Genomic DNA, 20,245 nt, shown 5'->3' on the forward strand with positions numbered 1-20,245 from the left:
TCCAAAAAATGTTTAGCAGCAGAAAATATCTCCATCAACAAGCATGTGTCCTTATGAAGTGTCATTTAACAAGACGCTGAACCAACCAGTCTGATCAGTGTAAGGAACATAAATGAGAAGTAAGATTAAATAATCCTGCTTTTTTTTTGTTATGTTCATTCTCAGGTACCAGCGACCCTTACGTGAAATTCAAATTGGACGGTAAAACGTTCTACAAAAGCAAAGTGATTTATAAAAACCTCAACCCCACATGGAATGAGTCCTTCTCTATACCTGTGAAGGATCTGAACCAGAGACTGTACATCAAGGTAATCACTCTGTCACTCCTCATGAGATAAATACTTTATTCTGTTCTATAGAAGTTCAATATTTTACACCGTTTATGGTGTGTGAGTGGGTCGACATTGCTGATGCCCTGCAGGAAAGGTGTGAAATGTGTTATATTAAGATGTTGTCAGTCAGAGCTTCTCTGTAATGCTCTGTATGTTTCTCTGGCTTGTAACACTTTTTTGCAATGCAGAGTGCTCAGGGGGGATTACCATGATTGCACCTCTGGTGCAGCCCCAGAGCCCTGCAGAAGGGCAGTGTAATTTGCACTCACAAATAAGAACAAACCAACAGGAAGCTCTGTATCCACATACCAGGATTAGATTTGTGATATTTCAGCTGTATGGGATAAGTCAACAACACTTCACCTCAAGTCAGCTGTAGCTGAAACCTTGGAGCATGTTAGTGCGTGTTTTCTGACTTGCAATATTTCATTAGTTGATTATATTTACAGTTAAATTTGTGTTGTAGTGGTATTATCAATATATAAGCTTGATCACCTTTTGCACACCACAACACAGATGTGATCACACCATGTGTGAGGTTCCACAGATGATAGTACATTATCACAATAATTGTCTTGTATCCTGACATGACCCAGGTGTACGACCGTGATTTGACAACCGATGACTTCATGGGCTCTGCCAGTGTTATCCTGAGTGATCTGGAGACTGACAGGTGAGTACCTCAGTGAGAGGATGTCAGTATACTCTGAGTGAGTGCTGCACGTGTTGATACTGATACTGAGAGTTTGAAAAATTGTATACATCAGCCATTATATACACATATAAACACATAATGTAAAGAAATTTGATGATGATAATGATGATTAGGATCCCTTTTTTGTTTGTGTGTGTGTGTGTGTGTGTGTGTGTGTGTGTGTGTGTGTGTGCTTTAAAGAACAGTGGGCAAAATGTGTTGCAGTTGAAAACTAAACTTGTCAGTGCTCTCTGGTGGACAAACTATGTAGTGGAGACATTGTTTCTAAATTACCTCAAACATATCTTTGGCATCTCTTGCTACTTTGCAGCAGACTTGCTGATACCATTATATCTACAATAAACTTCATATCAGCTAATATATCAGCTCAGCCCATTTATGGGTTTATCTCTAGTGTAGCCGTGCACTTGCAGTATGAATGGTGAAAATTAGCTCTGGAGGAAAGTGTTGTCATTAATTATGAAGAGTGTGGTGGCAGTTTCACTTGGGTCCTACTTTTACTGTAGAATTTAATTTTAGTGTGCACTAAACTATCAATGCTGTTTAATATTGATGATGATTTTCTATGCAGTCAGCATATACAGTATAGTGTGTTGTTTTAGTGAGTGGTGGACTATTAGGAGCTGTAGTATTCACTGTTCAAAACATCTCTTTATATTTAGAAACTTAACTTTTCTTTACAGCCTAATTATAATAAGCTAATGAAAAAAATAAACATGCTATAGTGCAAAATACAAAGACACTTGTTCTCTCCACCCCAAAATCTGGCACAACCTTCTACCAACTCATTTGATAATCTGCCTACACATACACTGAATGCCATAAACTGAGTTACATTACTTAATGTGGAAGAAATTTCGAACACTTTCTATTGCGAGCTAAAACAACATAATCACTGACTATGGACTTAAAAATTATTGTTAGGTTGAAACTACGCCTTAAAGGTTTATAGGATTGCATTAGACTATGGAAGTGTACCCAAAAAACTTGTCACTCAGTGTGTATTTTTAAAAATAATGTGCTTGCTTCCATGACCCACATTAACCACATAATCCACATCTGCACCAGTGTAACTGCTCAGTGTCCATCAATAGAAGACTGCTGGTTAGTTTCCTCTCTTGCGGTGACGTTATGCTGCTGAGTGAACCCACATAATGTTGTGTTTGGTCTGTATAAAACCCTGCAGCATACACCAGGCACTCCATGGCTCATGACTGCCCATATCTTATCCAGATCTGTTTAACTTTAATTGAAGCTGGAACTCTTCTCTTTTTTATTTTCAGGGTCAACGAGCTGTCCTTGCCTTTAGACGACCCGAACAGCCTGGAGGATGACATGGGCGTCGTTCTGGTGGACATGAGTCTGTCACTCAGAGATAGAGACAGCAAAAAAAGCCCAGTATGGCAAGCTCCTATCTGTATTTGCTGCATGACTTTTAGCAGGAGGGATTATTTGTTGTGCATTGTGTTAGTCATACTTGTATATCTGTTCCTATCTACAGTCTACTAACCACAGTGTCATTTTTGTTTTGCACCTAACATGCATGCTCCGGCTGGCAGCGGTGGCCCCAAAAAAGAAAACGAAGTATTAGGGTAAGGCATGGAGGGAACACACTGGACAGACGTTAATAAGTGACCTACAGATACCTGCCAATTATAAACTTCAGTACATGAAGTCTAAAAACTAAAGCGAGAGGTAGAGAGTGAAACGTAGAGCTTCCATTTAGGTCTGGTCTCTAAAATAATGTGTCAGTGCAACATCCATCATGCTGTTCGGCCTCTCTGATACAGTCAAGAGTTGTCAAATTGGAACCACAAGCTCATTGACCAACATATCACTTTCTGTTGGTGTCTCCTTTATTTTGGCAGCTACATGTACTTGAAGCTGGATCTGAATGTTTTTGTCTTTTTGCACAAGTGCAGCAAATCACCACATTACACTGTCAGACATTTTTTAGAGTAAAGACAACAGTGTGTCTTTTATAGAGTGTTAAATCTGACAAATGAATGTGTTGTTTTTATTAAATCAAATATTAAACAACACAGGTGCTCACTTTATTAGGTATACCTGCCTAGTACTGACTGAGCAGGACCACTTGTTGCCTCCGAAGCTAAAATCTCCGAGGTGTGGATTCCACAAAGTGCTGACAACATTCCTCTGAGTTTTTGTTTGCTGCAACTCAGCGGATTAGTACATTTAGAAACGGCCCTCAGCACTCCACTGCTAAACTCAGCTTTCTGTGTACTCGTATAACAATTCTCCTCCAACTTCTCACTGATGGCCATCGTATCCTATAGAGCTATATGCATCTGTGCTCATTCAGAAGATTAGTCTGCATGCTTTGCGGTATATGTCAAGTGTTTGGAGGGACTGGTTGTTTGCATTACTGAAAAGGTGTTCCTAATAAAGTGGCCACTAACTGCATGTTCCCCCTCTACTTAAGATACTGACTGTCCTCTGCCTGATTCATTCAGTCCAGTCTATTAATTGATGCCTATGCATGAGGCGGAACAGAGTTACACAGTACAGCAGTGTCAGCTCGATGTACGTTAATTGAATCTGGGTTAAATTTATCTTCCTACAGCGCCGTGTCTTAATGTAAGATCAGCTAATTATCTTAGAATATGGTTGCCTATTATGTATGGAAGAGCGATATGTCGCACTGCACTGTAGCTACTGCAAGCTTTACCTAATCTCTCTGTTAAATGAAACGTTAATTTCATTCTCTTTTCACCGGAAAAAAGGACATAATCTCATTTAGCTGTCTGTCTGATGTCCAAAACACTGATTTGCAGAATGTATTCATCTGATTTTAAATTTTATATGGTGTAGGTGTTTTAAAGTAGAATCCCACTTCTGGTTGCTGCGCTGGTTTATGTTTTGGTTACTTTCTCAGCTGTCTCTCTCTTTACTGATAATATTGGTCAAAATATAAAAGAATCAGATTAAAGTAATAGATTTCCTGATATCAGTTGTCTCTCCACTCCTCTCCTCATCCTCTCCTGCAGTCGGTTGGTTCTTCTCAGAGCTTTCGTCTGTCGCAGACATTGAAGAAGAGTCAGTTGTGGAGCTCTGTTGTGTCAGTGACTCTGGTGGAAGGTCAGGAGGTGCCGCTGGACACTCAAGGGGGTCAGCTCTTTGTTCGCTTCAGACTGGGAGAGCAGAGATACAAAAGCAAGGTACTGGATGGAGGACTGATGCTTTTCATCTCCTCCACTCCCCTCCTCCTCTTGAATTGTCCCTGTTTTTTACAAAAACACTCTCTTGTAACCACCTCTTTCTTCTCCTGACACTCCTCTTCCACCTTTTCTTCTCCAATTCTTAACACTCTTCCTCACTACTTAACCTCTTTGTCCCTAAACCCCTATTTTCCTTCCCTGTTCTTTTCTTGTCATTCCTCCTCTCCTTTCTCCCTGCCCCCTCCCTCCCCTCTAAACTCTACTTTTATTTGTTTAACTTTTTTAGAAGATTCTTGCTTGTAATTTTTAGTAACTGGGGAATCAATGCAATTTTTTTTTCATATGATCCAAGTCATTCTGGATATGTCAGAATCTCACTTAGATGCCTAAAACATGTACAAAAAATGAAATTAGTCAGTCAGTAGCTGGTTTAACTAAAAGTGGATGTTAACCTTCACCAGTCCTCTCCTTACAGATGCTGTACCGTAATTATTAATTATTATATGTTAATTATTTAAAAAACAAATGACCACAAACGGTACATTTTAGCTTCTGTGCATGTTAAAATGATCTTCTGTCTTTGGGATTATTTGGTCCAAATAAATTTATAGTAGTTTTATAAAATTATATTTGCAGCACATGACCAAACGTCCATATTCAAGAGAGTTTTGCAATACAAAAGTATGATGATCTGTTCAAAAGTGCTAATATTAGAACCTCAGTGCCATTATAATCTTGTATAATTCTGTGACCACAGATCATGTAAAGTCCTAGAAAAAGAAAGTAAAAGAGAGCCGAGCAAGGAGGTAAACTGGATGTTTATGTGAGGTGATGCTGAACTGGCTCTGTGGTTACTGTCACCGATCATTATCTTGGTATTCTGCAGCATCATCCATTACACATCACAGCTGCATGCTAATGAGCAGCTTTTCTTTTCTTACTTTCAGGTTCAAAGTGACAGCACTTAATATGGCCTCATGTGCTGATGAGAATCTCTGATAGAAGTTGCTCAGCAACACAGTGTTCACACAAATCTGTTGGAAAATCACACCCAGAAACAAATGTTTAAAAAAAAACTGGATACCCTGAAACTAGAAAATAATTTGGATAGCTACAATTTTTTAAGAAAAGTGCATATATTTTGACAGTTTACTGACATAAAATTGACTTTTAAAGCACATTGAAAAGGTTAATAATCACCATAAATACATAACAGGTGCATTTGGGTAGCAACATTTTCTGACATCATCTGGATTTAAATAGCTGCTGTCAGTGTTCAACATGACGGCATATGAAATTATTTACTGGTGTTTCATGTTCTGACCTCCCGTCCGATTCAGAATCACTGCAAAGTGGCCAACCCTCAGTGGAGAGAGAGGTTCACCCTTAGTCGGTTCTTGGACAGTCCGGACATCCTAGAGGCGGAGCTCTTGTCCAAGGAAGGAAGAAGGAACGAGGAGTGTCTGGGAATGTGAGTCTCCATTCTCATAAGTTCAGTTTAAACAAGATGACAATCCATTTAATGAAAACATTCACTGCTGGACCTGCAGTATCTGAAAACTATGGGGAGTGTTTAGATCAAAATGTGACCTATTCAAAATATATCCTCATGAGCAACTAGTCATGGGTTATAGATATAAAATAAAGCATGACTCTGCAAATGTATTGCCTATTGCTCATCTAAATTATTCAGAAACTGATTTTGTTGGATAGTTAAGAGGAGATTAGATGTTTGCAGAGCAGCTGCCATTTTTCTCCACATGATAAAACAAAGGCCAATGTCAGCCCAGTAAGAGGTGTGTTTGGCCAGTCAGGTGACAGAAGGTTTCTTGTTAGTGGCTAACAGTCGCTTGTTTTCTGTGCAGCCTACTTTGCATGGTATTGGTCCCAAACAAATGCCTTCCATACAGCAATGACCAATGTAAAAATTTTGGGCTGGCATTGTGACGATCAGTGTTTACATGTATGACATTTATCTTGTGAATGTGGTTGTGTGCACATGTGTACACTTGCTGTTATGCCTGCATGTGTGCATCGTGGTGTATGACTACAACTGTACCTGCATGCATGTGCCAGCATGAACATACAGTATGTAAATTCCTGTGTATGTGTGCGTTTGTGTGTACAGGTGTGAAGTGGACCTGTCCAGGGTCCCTGTCAATCAGAGGGAGCTGTACACACTCACCCTGGACCAGGGGAGAGGACGCCTGGTCTTCCTGGTTACAATCACCGCATGCAGTGGTGTCTCCATCTCTGACCTCTGCGCCGCACCGCTTGACGAATCGCATGAACGACAGAACCAGCTGGACAACTACGTCAGTATCTACATTTTTGTGTATCTTGTTTCTGTACTTTATCACGTATATGTTCCAATAGATGCTGTCAGTATACCTGAAAATGATATAACTGTACTTATATCATCCCCAAGATACCAAAAACAAATCCTGATCCTTTGATTTATTTTTCTCCTCCGTCCACTGCATTCACAAAAAGCAACAACAAATAGCCTTTAGCCTCGACTGTAGACCAGTCAAGCCCTACCTGATGCTTTTACAAGCAGCATATCTCCATGAAGTGCTCCTAGTCATCAGTAATCTATCAATAAAATCTTATCAGTCTTATCAGTAAAATATTTAACTCAATTTTGGAGTCAGTCCAAATTTTGTTGATGCCACCAAAATCTCATTACAAGAATTAAGACACAGCTAAAGAGTGAACACCCAATCTGACCTTAGTGATAGCCGTAAGATGATAAAACATGCCTTCATTACATTTGCAATCAGGGGTTCAGATTTTGAGTCAGTTTTAACTTTATTTAAGTCAAAACTCCTCCCAGGACTCTTGCAGCTCTTTGTGTGTTCTGTGTTGAAGGGCCAAGAGATGGCAGTGTCTCTCTGATAATGTGCTGAGAGCCAGTAACAAGGATTTATGCTGTTTCAGTGGAGCTTCAGACAGATTATATTTTTTGATATCTGATTTTAACATCAGCAAGGCAAACATGTAGTAAGCTCAGAATACTATGGTCTATAAGTGATACATAAAGAAACGACTGGGTATCGTGGCCATAACAATGAAAACAGATACAGTGATCATGAACGAGATTTCCCTGGAAAAAAATATGCACAATGAAAATAAACAAGCACAAAAATTGATGTCATATTCCATGATATTAAACCTGTTATGCAGCCACTGGTTTTGGTTCATGACAGAGCAGTTTAAACAGAAACCTGCAGTGACTTGAATGTGCTGTCACGGTGAACATTTAGTCAGATTTACTGTCAAAGTTACATTATAATTATGTGGCAATACACTTGTGAGCAGGTTTAAAAGCGTGTCGTCGTGATGCATTTAAGTGCTTGTGGAAAACGCTGACATGTAAGACTGCTGAACAGCAACCTTTTTAATGCAACGGATGACCGAATTCATCAGATCTCTTTCATGCTCTTAGACCTACAGCAGGTATCTGGTCTAAGAACAACAAGACTAGGTCAAAACCTAGTATATGGCTGAACTGTGTATGAAATTTTTGAATTAATATGTTTGGATCTGTTTGTTTAAATGTAACATAAGATGGTAACTTCTTCAAGAATTGAATTTTATAAATGTAAAATTTGGCTAAAGTAATGAGCAAATTAATAACATTGTTTATAGCTGGAGAAATTAGGAATGTTGAATATTAATAACAAATCAGATTTCCTTATCAAAATATATTTTAAAATCCAAATGAAAATCAGCCTAAAACATTGTCACATGTACACACTGAATAAACACGTTCTAATGTTTCCACCATATAATTACAAAAAGAACGTTTGTCTTCTATATTAAGAACATGCGTAATAAGCATAATGCCATAACCTCTATAAAAGCTTCATATGAATATAGAAGCCCTTCACAGTTAAATAGCTATTTTACAAGCAAAATGTTGGTGTCAAACCAATTTTCAAAAAATAAGGATTTGTTTCTGTCTGTTAATGTTATTCCATAAAAAAACATTTGTGAGGAGAATATTTGTGCTTGTATAGAAAGGACTAACACATAAGAGCTTGCCTATAAAAGTTGGAGAGTTTGATAAGATGTTTACCAACAGCATAAGGACACATTAATAAAAGACCACCTACTCTTTTAAACAGAAAGTTTGGGATAATATTCCACATGCTATTTGGATCTTTTAGAAGCCTTTTGATCCAGTTAATTGTAATAATATGGTTGAATGATGTAAAGTCCAAAACATTAAGACCTCCCTCTGTTAAAGGCATAGACATAACCTCCTTTTTTACCTTGTGTGGCTTATTTTTCCAAAAGTTAAAAAGACAAACAAAAGGTTAAATGTTTGGTGACATCAAGGGAGGAAAAGACATGAAAGGCTCTTATTTTTGTATAACGGGCTGCTCAAGCAGCCCATATAGTGAACCACCCGTTGACAACAACGCCTCATGTCTCCGAAAATGTTGGCGTTATTTGGATAAACTGACCACATATTGGGGCTCTAATGGTTACCTAAACTTAATAAAGTTACATATTAACAGTCCTACAGTGAAATTTACAACTGCTTTTGGCCTGGCTCCACCATTACCACCATTTGGTGCGAAATGCATTCTGGGATACTTGGCTGTCCCAAGCTTCAGCTGACTTTGGACGAGCGATGGTGAAACTTCCTCACTCAAATAGACCTACTTGGACAATTGCGGTCAGAGGGCTGCCTCCGCTGTGGCGGTCCAGCCAAAAATGTGATTTTGTAAGAAAGAAAATATTACAAGAGAGGAGACAGTTTGCAGTAGTTCTTTCTTCACTAGTCAGAGGTTTTGATTTTTGTAAAAGCACTGCGTTTCGACAGCTGTCCCTCATATTTCAGAAGTCTCAATTTACCATCAACACTTAACCACCTTTACAACATTTACCTGAACTTCATGGAACTTATTTTGTTGTCAGTGTCAAATGTCAAAGTGTTCAGTCTTTCTGGCATTAAAATGGGAAAAACATCTGCACACAGATTAGCCAAGGTCTGTTATATCTCCTGTTGATTTATTATTAATTTTCTAATGTGCAAATGCATTTGCGTTATCTGACTTTGCAGACATTTACAATACTGTATAGACAGTATGAACACATTGTCTTTATGCTGTGAATTTGAAACTTAATTTCTATGAAATTTAATGAAAGGCTTGGCCTAGGAAAGGTAATTAGTTTTTGGTGCAGATATTTGGATCTGAATATAGATTTTCTCAAAGATTTCTTACCCAGTGATAAAGAATGTTTTAACATTTTTTCCTTTTTCTCATTACTGCACTTAAATGAAAAGAAAGTCTGGCACACGTGTCCCATGATTGTCTTTGAATTTGTGTATTTTGATGCATGTCCAGATCCAGATTAAATATTTGTTCGCTATAATTAAATTAACAACAGATGTTGAGGATTACGCAGTGTTTTCTAATTTAAAATGCCTCCAAACCCTCATGTTTCCTGTCTACTTACTGTTATTACAGAGTTTGAAAAGGTCCCTGAAAAACCTCCATGATGTTGGTTTCCTTCAAGTCAAAGTGATCAAGGCCACGGATCTGATGGCTGCTGATTTAAATGGTACCTCACGCATTTTAATTGAATCTTTCTTTATTCTGTTGTTATAGTAAAAAAGGATCATGGGAACCCAGTGTGAAAGTGTTTTGTGTTGTGTTCTGTAGGCAAGAGCGATCCTTTCTGTGTGCTGGAACTGGGGAACAACAGGCTACAGACCCACACAGTCTATAAGAGCCTCAACCCAGAGTGGAATCAAGTCTTCACATTGTCAGTTTGAGTCAGACTTCTTTCTTTAGATGATAACAAAATCTCGTTCCAATCCTATTTTGTTGTTAACACTACATGATGTATATAGTTTCAGAAAAAATGAAACAATTGGGGCGTAATACTGTTCATGTACAGTGTGTGCTGGTTGGTGAAGGAGTATCTAACTTCCTCGTGTGTCTCCGCAGCCCTGTCAAAGACATTCATGATGTTCTGGCGGTGACTATCTTTGATGATGATGGAGACAAGGCGCCAGACTTCCTGGGCAAAGTTGCCATTTCCCTGCTCTCAGTACGTACTACCTCACTAAGAGTTCATCATGCAGACAATAGACTAATCTATTTACACTCAGTGTCTAAATTAAAGTGAAGAGGGAAATAACACTCCAGCAGGTTGAAGACTTGCTAAGATGTAATCCAGCGTGACTGATGGTCAGGTTCATGGTTGGGTTCAGCACCTGACACCCTTTCTGTCCCTGTCCGGCAGATCCGCAGGGGACAACAGATTGTCTTCCCGCTGAAAAAAGAGGACTTAGGTGGCTTGTCGAAGGGGAGCATCACTCTGGAGCTGGAGGTTATTTTTAACCCTGTAAGTACAAGTCCGCCTGCAGTGAGGACGTGAGAGCAAGATTGACGAAAAATGGGCCTGATTCTGTCTCATTTACTTTTTTTTCAGGTCAGAGCGAGTATAAGAACATTTCAACCCAGAGAGAGAAGATTCCAGGAGGATAATCCCAAATTCTCCAAAAAGGTTTGACACAGCTCTGATAAATTTACTGTCTAATCCCAAATTGGGGAATCATCATTTTGCATTCAAAGAAATGAAAAATAAACATTGATCTTGCAAAACACATTAGATTTTAATTTTAGTTGTTTAGTTGACCTGCTTATCTGGATCAGCTGTAATGATTAGTCAATAAATCAATCAGTTGATTGATAAAATTGAATCATTTTAGTCCTTTTCAAGCAAAAATCACTTAAACGGTCAGTTGTGAGGATTTGCTATTCTCTATTTTATGTGATAGTAAGCAGAATATCTTTGGGTTTCAGACTTTTGGTTTGATAAAACAAGAGATCATGTTGGGTTTCAGAAAATTGTGATTGTGAAGAATTTGGATTTTTCACTATTTTTGGACATTTTTTATAGAGGATTAATTGAGAAAACTATTGTCAGATGAATGATAATGAAAATATGCCACAAACTCCATAACATTAAACGTTACAAAGAACCAACAGTAAGGAGGTCATGGGTCAGAGGTCACTGCACTCTGACAATACTCCTGTGACGCTTAAATAATTGAAATTTGAAAGAAAAATATGAGGGAGGCAGGAGGAGAGTTAGACGACAAGTAATACAAATGTTACCTCATTTATGACCAATTAGCTCTTTATGAACTAAAAATAAGATTTTACTTTGACTCTGCAGCCCTCTGCTTTGCAGAGTAAAATCAAAGACTTTCATGTGCCTGAATGAATTGAATTGAGCTTTAATTGCCCCCAACTGTGACTGAGTTCTTGTCCACTGTTCTGCTACATTAGTTTGATATACAGTGTGCAAGACAGGGTGCGAGACAGGGTGCCTGACTGTCTGCGCTTCCCACAAAGACTCATTGTTGTCAGACAATATGTTGCTCACTAACGCCAAAATTGGCTTACACACTGAGGACTCGGATCGTGGCGTGCAGCTTTTCCCTCAGTTTTAATGTTGAAAGTCTTGGTTGACAAAATCAGGTCAGATTACTGACATTTTTTGCCACCTGACCACAGTGGCTCATGCATGCCAAAACATACCAGCTACTCTCACTATGTCACTAGTCGACTGGATTTTCAGAAAAGGATGGAAGTCCAACTCATGCATGATTACCTGCTGGCTGCTAATTTTTTAAATTTAGATTTATTTCCCCATTTTATATTAGAGCTTCCAACAAAATTAAACTTACTTACATACATACATACATAATGAAAACTCAATTAAGCACTTTTATACATACTCTACAAACATATTTATCTGTTTTGCATGTTTACAATCTGTCTCTCTCAGGTTCTGGCCAGGAACGTGCTGCGTGTTCAGACGCTGTACAGGGCCATCATGTCGACTCTGCAGTACATCAAAAGCTGCTTCCAGTGGGAGAGCGTTCAGAGGAGCCTGCTAGCCTTCCTGGTGAAGTGGTTTAACTGCTTATCAACACACTATCTGCATTTCCCTCTGTTTTCCCTCCAAGCTGCGGAAGACAACCGCAGTCTGGCCAACCCCTGCTTGAACTCTCCCTGCGAGAATCTTAATCAATGCAGTGTTTCGCTCAGCAGAAACGCAGGCTTGGCCCCGGCTCCGTGTTGGAGTGGACGGTTTCAGTGTTGCGTGTCTCGTGGATGCAGAGTTAAGCCTCAGCTGGAGAGAGTAGAGTCCCAGTGGAGTCGAAATAGAGTCTATTTTTGTTCTACTTCCCTGACAACTCATTAACCCTCCGTCCAATCTGTGCCCAGTTTGATTTAGACCCCATTATGCAGACAGAAGTCCAATTAAAAAGCTCTTCAGAGATAAGGCTGATTCTCCATCCTGCCATTGTTGAATACAAGTGTTAAGCAAGTGTGTAGACAGAAACGAAGGAGTAGCCTTTCAGCCCTTGTCTTTAAACTGCAAAGTGAAGTGGGTGCTGATCTCTTTGACATTATTCTCTCACAGATCTAGCTCGATCGAAATAGCATACAGCAACTTGTGCATTAACTATGCAGACAATCAAGGTCAGAGAAAGTTCCTTTTGTTTTTGCGGCTGATGTCCTGTAGATGGCACTAAAGTTTTGCCGAGCATCTGAGAGATTTCCTTGGAGACTGGTAAAGAGATACTGTACACCGGCCAATAGTACAGTTTGTTCAATCTGCTGTGAAAAATGCGAGCTGCAGCACAGAGCTGTTATCTGAACAGATGCCACTTTGTGTTTTAGCTTTGAGTCGTGCATCGACTCTTTTAAGTTAGGATTACTTGGATCTCTAGAAACTGTGTCACCCAGAAAGGACTCAGGGGTCAGTGCACTTTGAATAGAAACTCCTTGCTATTGAAATATTGAAAACACTTTTTAAATGTACAGGTACTCACAATGGACTGATACTTTTTTTTGGCAAAAGGGTCGTAGTAATGTATATTTAAAGAATAGCTCCTCTTAGTTAATCAGCCAACTGGAGAACAAACTGGCTCAGCTTTGCTCTTTGATTCATATTAATGCAAAATATTTGACTGGATCTTTATATGTGGTGTTAATTATACAGGATAATATTGTTGTTTTGCCTGACAGCTCAGACACACACCCGAGTGCAAATCATACAAGCATGAACAAACGCGCAACGTTATCCACACACACACGTCCTCCCACGCGTCCTGATGCAGTGTTTGAAGGACAGTACCATCTGTACTCATGTTTTCACACTAATGCTCCCTGCCTTTTTAAGCCTCAATGAGAGGAAATAAATGTCTGCTGAATACCACCACATATAAGGAATGAATCATATCTTCACTCCACGTGACGGGATACAGTGATGAGCTACCTCCAACATCTGCCGATTGGCAGACACCTTTGTGCAGAGTGCCTTAGTCAATACAGTGCGTTTTAGATCTATTTCATAGACAATGAGTCACAGCAGTGTATCTTATTCTTACATGCTGCTGCCCTGCTTCATTATCTTGTGAAAGGTGGAGGGATTTGTTTGCCAACAAATAATCTCAAATAATTAGAAAAAGAATTCTCAACTCATCAGAAGCTGAAAGTCCTGCATTTTCTTATGAGAATATTATCTTTTCATTAAGCACACTACTCACACTGGCCAGTATTTTTTAGTAGACGGCATTAAAACAATGAATGGTTTAAATGATGTCAGTGATTTTTGTGCCTCTGGATTACCGGCGTGCCGTGTAAACCCTTCCTTGAGCATTAGTGTGGAAATCCTGCTGCATTCTGAAAATGCAGTAGCTCTCCCAACATTAGGTAGCCTTTCAATTTCAAAAAAAAAAAAAAAAAAAAAAAAAAAATCTCTGATCTGGATTGTATTTCCAGAGCCCCTTTTGCTGTTGAAGACTGTGTAATGCCTTTCAAGCTGAAATGGGCCGCAATTATTACAATCTTTATGGGCTGTGTATACATTTCCACCTAAGCGTGACTTGGCTTTCCCCCTATTCCGGCTCTCCCAGTCACAAAGTCCTCACTAATAAAACATAACCCTTTCAGTGAGGAACTGGTTTCATCTCCTCTCCCAGGCCCCGTTTTGGCTTGTGATAACACAGACAAGAGCGTGCTTGGCTTTTTGCACATTAAAGCTGATGTGATGGCGGTAGTGGTGGTGGGTGGGGGGTATCTGCCATCTTTTATGTCAGTTGGTGCCTCAGAGGAGAGTGATGTCTTTACCAGATGTTCACTTCTATTTTTATTAGAATATAAAAACCTGTAAACCCTTCCCCACGCCTTTTGGCCCGCTGCCATTTTGGCCGGCCCTGCCTTTCTGACAGGATTATTTTATAGCTCTATTTAGCCGTGCAATTGAGACATCACAAGCCATATTTCTTTATCCTCTTATCCTTTTTACCTGAGCCATGCACAGGTGGGATGTGCATCACAAGTGCCATTATGGATGTTAATGGCATATTCACACTCGACACACAGCTCCCCGTGGCTGAAGTGAATCGCGTGGCCGGCTTTAATGTACACAAGATGAGAGAGGGAAAGCAATTAGACTTACAGTACGTGGTTGTCAATGTATATGCAGTGGATGGAGGGAGAGTCAGTCCGCTTGAGCAGAGTGGTCGCTCTGCACAGCGTATGCAGAATACCTGTACATAAGACACAAGGCTTTGATAGTGGCAGGGTAGCCTTCATCAGCTTGACCAGTGCTTATATAATCAATAGCCAATCGGATCAACCTTTAGCTAGTGGGGATTCAGGAACTATTGAAAATGTCTTTGGATGTGACTTAATGAAGAGCAGTTTGTTTTATCTGCACACCCCCCTTGTGTCTGACCCCACTGATCATGTGATCTCTGTGGCCCTCTGCCTGCAGGTGTTTGTTGTGACAGTGTGGTACTGGGAGATTTACATGCTGCCCCTCTTCCTGGTCCTGCTCATCTCGTGGAATTACCTCCAGATCCGCTCCGGTCGGGTCAGTCAGGACATGGTGAGTCCAGAGCAGCTTCACCTTCTTCTCCTTCTGCCAAATGACCTGCTGGCTCCTGTTCACACTCCTTCTTTTCTTTATTTTGTAGCAAAACCACCACATTTTGTTCAATTTGACAATTAATAGCTGGTTTGTTTCCATAGCAACTAGCTGCACCGAGCTACGTGATAATAAAATAACACATAATACGTAAGCATAGACAAGTCACTGAATAGACTAATGCAACATATCATTATAGCCTAAGCTAATTTGCAGTGCTTGTCTCTTACTAACACTGCTTTCTTTTTTTTTTTCCAATCCGCCCACAGTTATTGTCCTGAATCCTGCCTCTTCTTCACTGTAATTGGGCTGTTGCCCTCTTGTGTGCTTTTTTCTTTTTTCTTCTACTCTCAGTTAAACTAAAAAAACAAAACAAAAACGCCATTAAGGGTGTTGTATCTTGTTCGTACCCAGTGTGGAGTAGCAGCTGTATTTACAGAATACAGTAAAGGTAGTCCACATGGCTGAAACACACAGTCTGAAATGTAGGTTATAGCAAATTATATACACAGAGGAGTGTTAATACAATAACGTACTATGTTGTGAATTTGATGTGAAATGAATGAAATATACGCTGATCTACAACCATGTTAATAAATATATATACGCATATAATACATAGGCATTACTACAGTATATTACAGCAATCCATTTAAAATGACAGACAAATAAAGATGTATTTTATCACATCATATGACATTGATATAATTAACGTGTGTGACAGATAATAGGAGAGTAAACTTTAAGCTAAAGTGTGAATATTTATAGAATTAAAGTGTCTATAATCAGTATTTTTATATCAACAATGGATCACATGACTACTTGTATATGAAGATGGTCTTTCATTGTGACTAAACCACAGAGAATTATCACCCAACTCTGCGGCTCCTGTCAGCTCTATGGAGGTTTTTAGCATCTTTTAGCTCATTGTTTTGATTTTACAGCTAGCAACTTTACTGTTTTGGCACTCGCACCACTTTCATCAGTGTTTTCGGCTGCAGCAGGCAGCTGCTTACAGCAAAAAAGCTCTAATAAACACACTGTAAACAACATGACCAGCACCAAACAGCAGAAAGACAAAGTTAGCAGCTAGTTGGTGGAACATAGCGTAGCATTTAGCATCATTAAAGAAGAGTGAACTTGCATTCGGCATTTGATCAGAAACACGACTCCAAATGAATTCTGATGTTGCTTCATGTCTTCTGGATAAATAGGCAAAGTTGTTCACTAACAAGTTCAACTTTATAAAGTATTAATATTACTAGTGTTGTTTTTACAGTTTGTTTCAACTCCCCCCAAATGGCCAAAAAATCAGTTTTAATTTTAAGGATTAATTTCAGAATTACAATTCATTTTGTGTTATTACATACATGCAGCCACAATAGGACACAGCAGAACAGATTTATAACAGATTTATAACATAAATCTCATATTTGCCTTGTAATTCTTTTTTTCAGGACAATATGGATTTGGGGGATGAGGAAGAGGATGATGAGAAGGTATTTATCTGTGTTGGCTGTTTATCTATCTATTCAGTATCTGTATTTCTATATGCACATGAATAATAAATGTTTATTTTTACATGTTGACAAAGGTATCTGTGTGGTTCTACATTGTTAATTCAATACTAAGTCTTCTGATGTATTTTGATTCCTGCCAACCACTTGTTGTAGTTTTTGTAAACTTGTGGTTACCAAAAGACATTTCGGCTTAATGAAGACCTCACCAACCCGTTTCCACATGTCACAACACATTCAAATGCTAATAAAGGGGCGGGGGAAAAAGGTTCTGCTGCATTTGGGAAAGTCCCTGAGCTTAACACACCATATAATACCTTCAATATGGAACTAATGACAGCACTTAGACATGCTTTTTGAAAGTTCTTGTTCAAAGTGTTACAATGCTTTTAGGCAATGTAATATTTCTTCAGACTGACAGCAGTATTATTGTAGACGTTTTGAATGGCCTGCATCGGTCTGATGTATAGCGGCTCTCATACTGGTTCCTAGTGGGAACACGACCCCAGAAAAGCTGAAGCAGTTTAGTGCAGTAAGTGGGTTTGATGGGTACTTGACTGATGTGAAACTAAATTGTCTTGCATGTGTTTTTTGAGACTGATAGTTACTGTGCATCTGGAATATCACAGGTCCAAGCCCCTCTGCAGCCCTTTTCCCAGGCCCTTCCCCAAAGTCTGGATGGCATTGAGCCAGCAATCACTCAGTGTTTCCGAGCAGAAGCAAACATATATCACTGAGATCACACAGTGACAAAGACCATGGATTTGGCCAGTAAACAGTCTCCCAATAACCACCGTTGCCATCCCACTATCCCCACAGACCCCATCCCCTCTCTTTAGTCCTATAACCCTCCTTCATTCTCCCTGTGTTTGATGTGGACATGAGGCCGTGTCTCTGTCTGAAGTCTGGCTCTCACTGCAGAGATCTTCAGAGTATCTGCTTTCTTCTGTTTACTTTAAAGAGCCGTCCTTCCCTCCTGGGATCTGGACTAGCCTGAGAACGCTACCTTTTCTCTTTCATAATGTGAAGTCCAGTCCCATTCTGAAGAGCCTTCACTTCAAAAAAGATATTTTCAAACTTGCTCTCAAAGTATCTGCCTTTACATTCACATTTTGCAGACACTTATCCAGAGCAACAGTGAATGAGGCTGTTTCAGTCTTGTGGTTTCTTGCTCAGAAGAAACTTGGAAAAGCATTGTTGTGAACGGTCACAGAAATCAAACCTGTGGCCTTGAGCATGTCTCAGTCTGACCAGAAAAAAAAAAAGAAAAAATCTCAGTTATTTTATATTTGTCCTAATAAATTACCTCCATGCTTTTGAAATATTTGAATGTTTTTATTCTTCTTTAACCAAACCAAACTAAATTCAATTAATTTATTAAATTCAAATTGCACCAAACTACTTTTTTACTTAACAACTCACTTGTTGTTATTCTGTGTAATGAATAATATTAAAACAATTTTTGTTCACAAGACTTTACTTTTCAAACAGTTTTTTCTTAAACCATAAATTATTTTGAGATTTACACTCTATTTTATAAGAAAGATCTGATCAAACCAGTCAATTCACAATACTTATAGCACAGTAAAATATGACCTGAAAGGCACAAGCAAAGCAATATCATATAATCTAAAACAATTGCCTCACTTAGATGTAATAGACAGTGTAACAAACATACAAATCAAAGTGTTTGTACTTGTTTTAGACCTATTTTTAATAATGTACTTTACTCAATATTATTTGGTACTAATAGTACTTAAATCTGTTATTTTAATGAGCTGCATGTCTGTCAAACTCTCACAACAATAATATTCAACCAGGACAAAGCTTTCATTAGAACATTGAAGACAGTCCAATAATACAGTTAATACAGAATTAATTCTGAACTTTCTGTTGTGGACTGTATGAATACCTTTTGTCTGGCAACAATTGATTTTGTATGTGTTGTTTTCTGTAGGAGTCAGAAAGGAGAGGGCTGATAGAGAAATTCCACATGGTCCAAGAAACCATCATCACCCTTCAAAACCTGCTGGACGAGATCGCCAGCTTTGGGGAGAGGGTTAAAAAGTAAGAAGTAAAGATGATTTCTCAATTACAGCTCACACTGTTGAATGTTAACCTCAAATGTTTATGATTACAGTATGAAATTGGCAGGAATCATGTACTTGTCTTGAAATGCACTATGTACGGAATCTTTTAACATATAATTTTAATTGTCCTGTTCTGAAATTATTAAGCATAAGAGAAAAAAAGTCTACAATAAAGGGCCTTGTTTAGATTTTATTATGATTGGTAAAAGATGTATATTTTATTATAATAATTAATTGAAGATTATTGAAGCTGGAAATCATTAAGTATGGAACTAAAATTCTTGTGCATGTACTGATATGCGTTATTTCAATTTATCAGCACTTTCAACTGGTCTGTGCCGTTCCTGTCTGGCTTGGCTTTCCTGGTCTTTGTCATTGCAACAATCCTCACATACTACATACCAGCACGCTACATAATTTTAATATGGGGTAAGTTTATCAGTACAGTATTTATGTGTCTGCCTCCATTTTAGCTAAGTACCCCCCCCCCCCCCTTATTGCATCTTTCTATTTTCCATTTACAAGGAGATTTACAAGGTCACAGGAATATTTTCTCCTAATATTTTGTGGTTGCTGTAACTTTTCTCCTTTAATCTCTTTACTATTAGCGGTTTATAATGTTATTCATGTATTAATTGAAGTGTATTCTATTGTTAAATGTCTTACTGGAGAAGAATATTGACTGAAAGACGAGAGTTTAAAATGTTGTGACTCTCCCCAGACTAAAAAGTGAAAGTAAAACATGGAGAAGTCATGCAGCGCTCGAAGCAATAATTCTTGGACAGCATGAGTCTCTTCTGCAGGTATTTGTTTGTGTGGAAACAAAGAGCGCAGCCACAGGAGACTAGTGTTAATGATATGTTGGTGTGAATTTCTGTTTTAGGCATCAATAAATTCACCAAGAAATTACGGAACCCGTACAGCATTGACAACAATGAAGTGCTTGATTTCCTGACGAGGGTGCCTTCAGATGTGCAGAAGGTAAGCCCCGCTGGATCAGCCGGCCAGGAAGCCCAAAATCCCAGAGCCGGCTAGCTTTGCATTTTACTAAAACAACTCCCAGGCATTCTTCACTCTTGTCTGTATAATTAGCTTCATCTGTATAATTATGTAGCCCCGTATAATTTCTGTTGTGTTTTGGTCATGATACATCCCCGGTGGAGGTCTGTTGCTTCGCTCGGCTGTTCCCAGGCTGAGACAGGAGACACTGCTGTTGTTGTCTCCGTTATGAACTCACCAACCTCAACAACAGCAAAATATTAGTCACCACACAGCATCTACTCCAACTTACATCAACCAAAAAGAAGCAGAACAATTGATTAAATCTTGCTGGTTTTGTAGAAAAATTGATAAATGTTAAAAAGAATCACTCTAATGTGAAAAATCATCACAATTTACCCACAAAAGTTTCCGTTAGGGTTGCAGGATTTTGTGTTGA

The 20,245-nt window shown here is 38.9% G+C and overlaps 1 protein-coding gene across 4 annotated transcripts in view; it reads left to right on the plus strand.

Annotated features, from left to right (window-relative positions):
• LOC122993251 (multiple C2 and transmembrane domain-containing protein 2-like) overlaps window positions 1–20,245 on the plus strand; it is a 40,045-nt gene that overhangs the window by 18,125 nt on the left and 1,675 nt on the right. For 2 of the 4 annotated variants that reach the window (XM_044367285.1, XM_044367371.1), the window contains exons 4-21: window positions 166–308; window positions 929–1,005; window positions 2,331–2,445; window positions 2,607–2,639; window positions 4,056–4,226; window positions 5,567–5,697; window positions 6,355–6,541; window positions 9,710–9,803; window positions 9,905–10,007; window positions 10,193–10,295; window positions 10,491–10,592; window positions 10,680–10,754; window positions 12,045–12,164; window positions 15,048–15,161; window positions 16,658–16,699; window positions 18,675–18,784; window positions 19,127–19,236; window positions 19,691–19,788. In XM_044367285.1, the coding sequence (XP_044223220.1) occupies window positions 166–308; window positions 929–1,005; window positions 2,331–2,445; window positions 2,607–2,639; window positions 4,056–4,226; window positions 5,567–5,697; window positions 6,355–6,541; window positions 9,710–9,803; window positions 9,905–10,007; window positions 10,193–10,295; window positions 10,491–10,592; window positions 10,680–10,754; window positions 12,045–12,164; window positions 15,048–15,161; window positions 16,658–16,699; window positions 18,675–18,784; window positions 19,127–19,236; window positions 19,691–19,788 (1,928 nt within the window). Of the gene's footprint in view, window positions 1–165; window positions 309–928; window positions 1,006–2,330; window positions 2,446–2,606; window positions 2,640–4,055; window positions 4,227–5,566; window positions 5,698–6,354; window positions 6,542–9,709; window positions 9,804–9,904; window positions 10,008–10,192; window positions 10,296–10,490; window positions 10,593–10,679; window positions 10,755–12,044; window positions 12,165–15,047; window positions 15,162–16,657; window positions 16,700–18,674; window positions 18,785–19,126; window positions 19,237–19,528; window positions 19,611–19,690; window positions 19,789–20,245 lie in introns of those variants that run through there. The other 2 variants (XR_006406385.1, XM_044367462.1) reach the window with 2 other exon arrangements.

This window comes from Thunnus albacares, chromosome 1 (genome assembly GCF_914725855.1).
Source record: "Thunnus albacares chromosome 1, fThuAlb1.1, whole genome shotgun sequence".
NCBI lineage: Eukaryota > Metazoa > Chordata > Actinopteri > Scombriformes > Scombridae > Thunnus > Thunnus albacares.